This window comes from Oxyura jamaicensis, chromosome 20 (assembly GCF_011077185.1).
Source record: "Oxyura jamaicensis isolate SHBP4307 breed ruddy duck chromosome 20, BPBGC_Ojam_1.0, whole genome shotgun sequence".
Lineage (NCBI taxonomy): Eukaryota > Metazoa > Chordata > Aves > Anseriformes > Anatidae > Oxyura > Oxyura jamaicensis.
This window is the reverse complement of record NC_048912.1, coordinates 590,706-598,197: the sequence shown is the minus strand read 5'-3', so window position 1 is coordinate 598,197 and position 7,492 is coordinate 590,706. Positions and strand designations below refer to the sequence as shown.

The 7,492-nt window shown below is 58.4% G+C and overlaps 1 protein-coding gene across 2 annotated transcripts; it reads left to right on the top strand.

The window, feature by feature from the left end:
• Window positions 1–6: 6 nt before the first annotated feature.
• Window positions 7–6,587, top strand: TGIF2 (TGFB induced factor homeobox 2). Of its 2 annotated transcripts, none has more exons than XM_035344329.1 (3): window positions 7–32; window positions 1,085–1,323; window positions 4,033–6,587. In XM_035344329.1, exons 2-3 carry the CDS (start codon window positions 1,120–1,122, stop codon window positions 4,615–4,617), a joined length of 789 nt encoding a protein of 262 aa, XP_035200220.1. In that variant the 5' UTR covers window positions 7–32; window positions 1,085–1,119; the 3' UTR covers window positions 4,618–6,587. The 2 variants fall into 2 exon arrangements, with proteins under 2 accessions (XP_035200220.1, XP_035200221.1); XM_035344330.1 differs by lacking the exon at window positions 7–32 and adding an exon at window positions 833–855.
• The last annotated feature ends 905 nt before the right edge of the window (window positions 6,588–7,492 follow it).

Here is a 7,492-nt window from a genome sequence, read left to right as displayed (position 1 = left end):
AGGCCCCAGGCGGCGGCGGCGGCGGCCCGGGGGTAAGAGCACAGCCGGAGCGGGCACACAACATGGAGTCCCGGCGGGCTGCCTGCGCGGCGGCTCTTGCCGGGCTGGGCCGGGCCGCCGGGTTGCGGGGGAGCGCGGCGGGGCTCGGCCGCCCGGCGCGGTGCGTCCCCCGCCGTCTTTGTGCGGCCGGGCCGGGAGCCGCCCCCCCCGAGGCGGCGTGAAAAGTTTTTGCAAGTCCCGGGTCGGTGCTTGGGTGGGTTTTGTTCGCGCTCGGCACTGTTTTCCTCTTTGTTGTCGCTGGGTGTTTAGTTTGGGAGAGTTGCTTCGGGGCCGGGGGCGTTTTTTGTAGACTTTTGATCGCTTCGCGGGCGGGGGACAGCGTTTCATTTCTGGCCTCTTTTTGCTCTCGTTGCGGTTTCGGGTTTCTTTGCCTTTTCCCGAGCTCCCCGGTGCGGGGCGGGCTCCCGCTGCCCGGCCGCCGCCTTTGTGTGCGCGGCGGGCCCGAGCGCCCCGCTACCTGTTGCGGCGGGGGGTGCCCCGGGCTGCCCGGCCCCTCCCGGCGCGGCCCCTCCCGGCGCGGCCCTGCGGCTGACAGCGGCCTCCCGGAGCCGCCCCGCCGCCGTCCCCGAAAAGGGCAGCGGGCGCCCGCCCCGCGGAACAATGAGCGGAGCGCGGCCGGCGGCGCTCCCCCGGCTCTGCCCCCTCGCGCCCGGCCTGCCCGCTCCCGAGTGCTCGCTCCTTTGCCTGCTGCGGGGGCAGCTCCTGTTGGACCCCGCTCGCCCGCCCTGCGCTCACGCCTGTGGAGTCCCCGCAGACCTCCAGGGGCTCTGTTCGGGAAGGCTGAAGTGCCGTGGGGTGGGCTGTTGTCTCTGCCGGTGCCTGTAGCTCCCTCCCCCACCCCCCCCGCCCCCACCCCCGGGGGCCTCACGCACCCTGATTATTCCTCTCACCGCCAGGCTAGGAGAGGGTGAGCTACCCCCAAGCTCAGGCGGCGAGGGGGCTGCGTGGCTGCATGTCCCCATCGTCCCTGCGCCCCTGGCTGGGACTCCACGTGATGTGTGCTGTTTGTTTTCCACCTTGCCAGGCTTTAACCAGGAGAGATCTGCAGGCAGCTCCACCATGTCGGATAGCGACCCCGGGGAGGACGACGGTGTCACATCTCTGGAACCATCTCAGTTGAACAAGAGGAAAAGAAGGGGCAACCTGCCCAAGGAGTCTGTAAAGATCCTCCGGGACTGGCTGTATGAGCACCGCTTCAATGCCTACCCCTCTGAGCAGGAGAAGCTCAGCCTCTCGGGGCAGACCAGCCTCTCCGTGCTGCAGGTATGACCTGGCCCCCGTGCGCTGGGGCTGCTGCCCCCTCTATCACAGTGCCGGGGAAGGGACGGACTGGGGCAACCCCTCTGAAGACCCCGGAGGACTTGGCACACATGAAGCATTGGGCAGTAAGGAGGCAGAGAGGGAATGGCAGGGGGGGCAAAAGTACTGCGTGTAGGCAGCCTCTAACTGGGAGAGGTCTGTGCCCCAGGGAGCAATGGAGCAGGTGTTTTTGGCTGTCCAGAAGATGGACTCATTGGGAAAAACAAAGCAATACCACTCTGTTGGTAAATGCTTCCACAAGTGGGGGTTTCCAGGGTTTCAGGCTGCTTTATCCTGTTTCCCTGGGCACCCCACAGCAAGGGGGCCAGGCCACCTTCCAGGTCAGAGCTGGGCAGGGGACAAGTGTCCCAGGAGAGAGTGTGCCATGCAGGGCTGGGCTCTGGCCTCAGGTGGACCACGGGTAGCACCAGGTGCTGGCTCGCCTGCTTGCCGCAGTCACACTGGCAATGTAAAAGGGAGCCCAGCCCAGCCGAGCTCGCCTCTGTGGGGCTTCCTCTGCACCTCTGTCTCCTTGCCCTGCTTTTGGTGCAGTCCTGGCCAGCCGGCCCAGACACTGGTGTGTGGGCTGTGACAGTCTGTCTGGTTTCCCTCTCCCTGACTGGCACAGCAAACTTTTTTAATGTTTTACTTGTCCATTGAAATGCTGGCTGAGCAACAGATTTGTGTCTGGCCAGCAGCTGGGCTGCTGCTGCAGGGCAGGCTGATGGTGCTGGGGTGCTGTCAGATCGGCTGTGGAGCAGTGACGGGCCCAGGGTGGTACTTATTGGTGGTACTGGGCCTGACGGCTGTACGGCTGTACCCATCCCAGATGCTGCCCGAGCATTGGCTCTGTGGGGGCCACAGCCGCAACTGGGGACAGTGGAATGGGCTGGCGCCATGCAGCCACCCCCGGGATGGAGTGGGGCATCTTCATACTGTGGTGGGGGGCTGTGAGAAGGTGCTGGCCCTTGGCAGGAGGTGTGAGTGAGGTTTCTTCTGCTGTGGGAGCTCCATACCCAGCAGAGCTGCCCGCAGAAGTGGCTGCCCCTTACCTGCGCGGGGGGGGTCCCAGCCCGGTGGTGTTCCGCAGGCCAGCTGGGGCTGTCACTGGGATTTCCCCCTTACTCTGAGGTGACACATGGGGCACTGCTCAGCTGCCCTCTGCCTGATGAGGAGAAGCAGCCTGTTGGGATGGTGGTGTGGGACACCCCACGGCAAGGCAAGGCCGGAGAGGCCTTGGGGGACAGCCCTGGGAGGGGTGCTTGAACCAGCAGGGCTGATCTGACTCCTCCTGGGCACCTCTAAAGCGCAGTGGCCGAGCAGGGCCCTGCGCCCTGCAGTTGTTTGTTTATACGTGCCCCTGCCTGGCTGCCAGTGGTGAGGCAGTGGCAGTGCAGTGGCCCCAGGTCTTCGGGGCGACTGGGCAGCCTCGTGCCCCATGCAGAAAGCCGGGGTCAGGAAGCTGCCAGCTCCCGGTGAGGATCCCGGGCCAGCTCCGCAGCTACAGGCCTCCCTGCCTTCGTCCTCAGAGGGAGAGGGGCATGCAGCGGGGCCAAGCTTTTCTTCCCCAAGAGTGCAGAGGATGCTGCTCTCATGGCAATGGTGTTTAAAAACATAAAACATTAAAAATAAGCCTACTTGCTTGGAAGGGGAACTGCCGAGCTCCCCCAGCAAGTGATGCCATGTGGCAGCCTGCATCCTGGCCGGGCATTTGAGCATGCCCATCTGCCGTGCTCTCTGTGTGGAGCTGAACGCTGGAAGGAGCAAGAATGTGGCTGGGGGAGCCGCTGGGATTTTGTGGGGGCTCCTCGGCACTGCAGAGCTGGTTGGGCTTTTTGTTGGTGCCAGAGTGCAGCCCTCTGGTTGGTAATTTACAGCTGCTGATGGCTGTGGGATTGCTGGAGCACGTCAAGGGCTCTTGGCACATGGTTGCAAGGGAGTGTGTTCACAAGGAAAAAGGGGGTGAGTCTCACTTATGTGAGGGTGTTAAATGCCAAATATTGTCTGAAAGACAAAAAAAGGACAACTGAGATCTTGCTGTGACTGAAGTTGTGGTAAGTTCTTTCTACCCAGGGCAAATATTTTAGAGACATTGATTTAGGAAATACATTTTTTTTCTTGCTTCTAGTTGTTTTCTAGGAAGAAGGCATTTTTTTTAACATAGCTTTTAGTATAAAGACACTAAACAATATATGGTTGATGCGTTTCTGAAGGGCTTCCAGAGGTAGCGGCAGAGGTCTGCTTCTTTTGCATACAGATGTTTGGAAATGCCTTTAAAGCTAGCTTTGCTAGTTAGCAGCAGGCACGGAAACACGTTAGCGAGTCGCCGTAATCCCTGCTGCCTGTCGGGGTGGGGAGCTCTGCGAGTGGGCAGTTTGGTATCGGAGATGTCGAGGGATGGTGTGGGAGCGGTGCCCTGCTTTGCCTGCATGCTGCAGGGCAGCTCTGCCCATGGGCAACCACAACGAAGGTGCTGGGAGGAAGGGGCTGCCCAGGCAGGCGGTGCCAGGCAGGAAGCAGCCAGCGCTGATGTTTCCATGTGCAGCCCGGGCAGCCCCTGCTGGGGCAGCTCTGCCTCTCTAAGCCATGTGAGAAGGAGGTGTGAGGTGGGGGGGAGTTGCGGGGGGCACGGGAACTGCTTGCTGACAGCACTGCACCCCTCTCTCCTCCCAGATATGCAACTGGTTCATCAATGCCCGGCGGCGGCTGCTCCCCGACATGCTGCGCAAGGACGGGAAGGACCCCAACCAGTTTACCATCTCTCGCCGAGGTGGCAAGGCCAGTGATGTGGCCCTGCCGCGGGGGGCTGCTGCTGGCTCTGGGGTGCTGGTGGTTCCTCCCATGACAGCTGCAGGGGCCACCAAGGTGCTGCCGATGTCTGTGTGCCCACAGGTACTGTGCCACCCTGCCCAGGCACTGGGCAGCAACCTGATGGTGGCAGGTGCCCGCAGCCCTGAGCGGGAGAAGCAGCCCGGCCTGCAGCACGTGGAGCCAGACCCTCACTCCAAAGCGCCACTGGGTGCCGCCAGCAGCACCATGGCCCTGCTGGCACGGGCTGAGGCCGCCAGCCCCACCAGCGGACTGTTCAACACGCCGCCCCCCACACCCCCTGAGCTCTTTGGTGACGACTTCAGCAGCTTCCAGCTGCTGGTGGAGGTGGCGCTGCAGAAGGCAGCTGAGCTGGAGTCACAGCGCCAGGGTGGGCAGCTGCCCCTCTCACCCCAGCCTGAGCCCCTAGGGGCCTCTGTTGCCAAATAGCCCCCAGGCCAGGTCCCACAGGGTGCCCTTCCTCGGGGGTGCCCAGCCTCCAGCCTCATGCCACCCACAGGGTCCCTTCTCTCTGGCCCGCAGGATCCCATGTCTGCCTGCACCCCCAAACAGCTCATCTCAGAAGTGGACTCGTGCATCCCAAGGGGCTCCGGTACCTCTGCTGGCCATGGGGGAGAGGAGAGGAAGGGCTGTCCCATCCTATCCTGGGGAAATGCTCACCATCCTTCAGAGCCCTCGCTGTCTGCACTCCTGGTAGGGACAGGACCCCGGGATGGGCAGGAGGACATGGCTGCTACAGCCTGGCCAGTGTGGAAAGACCTCTGCAGCTGAGCAACCTCTCCTTGCCACGACCAGCAGTCACTGTGTGAGGCCATGGAGCTCCCTTGGAAAACCTGCTGACTTTTTCCTGTAAACAAGGGTCCAGCCAACACCACTTCTTCAGGGGGAGAGAGAATTCTTTCTTTTTTTTTTTTTAAAAAAAAAGTTTGTGTCTGTTTTAAGGACCACGGAAGAAAAGCTTTTTCTCCCAAATCTTTCTGATTTCCTTTTTTTTTTTTTTCCTACCTTTCTCCTGTTTTTATGGAGGGCCTTTCTGGTACCTTGTATTGGCCAGGAGCTGTGCCTTGCCTGGGGAGGCGCAAAGGACAGATGAACTGGAAACCTAAAGTCTGTGGCATTTTCTTGCACAGAAAACATGGGAGTCTCCTCTTATGCCTTAGGGTGTTACAGATGCTGCCAGTAGAAATCTCCATGGTGCTGTTTAGCAGTTTTTGTTGAAACGTTTTCCCTCTAATTGTGATTTATTCTTTTTTTTTGTTGTTCTTTTTTTTTTTTTTTAATTTCTTCTACAAACACTTCTGCGACTTCCCCATATGTCTCTCAAGTTCCTGCTGAAGATGTGCACGTTGTCTCCTGGAACAGAGAGCGCATTGCAGAGCCTGAGAAATGCAGACTGCAGGCTGCTGCTGGGCGTGGGCGCAAAGCCGAGACTGTGAAATTTTTGTATCCAACGTTTTTATTTTAAAAAAATATTTGGAAAGAAGCGTGTTGTGGGCATGGGCTGCCTGTGTGTCCCTCTGCAAGTGCAGCAGCCGCAGCCTGTGGACCGCAGCCCCCAGAATGTGGAGTTGTCTCATCAGCCATGAGCAATGAGCTGCATGGAAGCCCGAGGGTGGGGGGGTGTTGAGTCCTGTCACTCCCCGCTCCCGTCGCTCCCTGCTCCCCTCCCTCATGCTCAGGCGAGCATGGTGGGGCCGGTGCTGCAGTGCTGGTGACCTCTAGTGACAGCCAGCGTCTGGTGGGAGCAGGCACCTAGGCACTGCAGAGGTCCTGGGACTTGTTTCACTGTAAATTTAAGTTAGTGATACGTACACACATATATAATCTATCCTGAGAAACACTAATCCTAGGTTATTAGCCTGATTGTTAAGTTGCATGAATAGAGATAAAACGTCCACAGGATCTGGTGCTCTGCAGCAGCTGGAGCCAGCAGTGCCAGAAGAAGGCAGTGATTTGGGGGTCTGTTTTTTCCCCTTTTCTTGTTCAGAGGAAAGGAGGGGGCGTTCCCAAGTGCTTCAGGGGCTGGGGAAGGTTTACCAGTGGTGCCTCACTTTGCTGAGTGCTCCCATGCAGCGCAGGGATGGCTCCAATGCTGGTGGTTCCCAGCTGGGCAGGGGCACCAGCACAGTGCTGCTGGAGCTGATGCTCACCATGGGGCTATGAGCATTGCCTTTCTCAGCTCCCCCTGCTCCAATTTATGTCCAGCCTTTGCTCTCTGCCTCCTTCTGGAGAATGTCCTTTATTTTAGGACTGCTTCCCTTATTTCTAGGTAGCCCTTCCCTACAATGCTCTCTCCTTCCCAGGGGAGGGAGAGGCTTTTCATTCACCTCCCCTTATTTTTGCCTCAGTCAAACCAAAGCGGGGATGGGTAGTGCTGCTGCACTGGGGGCAGGAGCACTACAGCTATCCCCGTGGGATGGATTGGTGTTGCTGCCCTGGGGATGGACTGGGGGGTGATTTTTTGAATGAAACTTTGGAGCAAAAAACTACTGTAAATATATTTTTCTTTGTTCTTCTGTTGTCAAATAAAAGGTTTTTTGGTTTTGTTCTTTTTTTTAAAAAAATAAGCGATCTGAGCCAGGCTGGATTATGTCATTCTTGGGTGGCTCACTTGCTCTTCCCTCACCTAATTACCCAACATGCTGATGCGCTGCAGAGCCATCCCCAGCTCTTGACACTCAGCCAAAGAAGCTTAAGAGGTCTAAAGAGCATTGCTGGGTTAGGAAAAAACAGGCCAGTGCCCTGCACCTACCCCACTGTCATTGGGTCTGGCAGCCATTGCATGCTTGGTCCCACAGCACTTGATCCTGATGCATGGGAGAAGGGAAGCACCCTCCGCCTCCTTGCCAGCACTGGAAAAGTGAGACAGCATTGCTGTTAACTATTAACTGAAGGGGGAAAAAAAACACAAACAAACAAAAAACAAACAACCAAAAAAAAAAAAAGAAAACAAACACTAAACTGTGTGTCTTGACTGCACATGAAGTTTTGAAGGTGAGGAACCCTGGCAGACACAGCCAGTCTTGTTCCTCCATGGGCAGTTAGGGCATGGCCCCTCTGGTAAACCCCACACAGGCACCATGGCAGGACAACGCAGTAGGGCTGGGGCTTGGCTCTGAGCTACTGTGCCTGCTCCTGTGCTGCCCCAGGGGCTCGGACAGCTTGGGGCAGACACTGGGAGCATGCACACTGATAATTAATTTGCTGGTGACTTCTAACACGCACCCCCTGCACCATGGTCCCGGTGGCTCCTGCTGCCTTACCCCATGCTCACAGGCCCTGGGCAGGAGCTGTGGAAGGATGG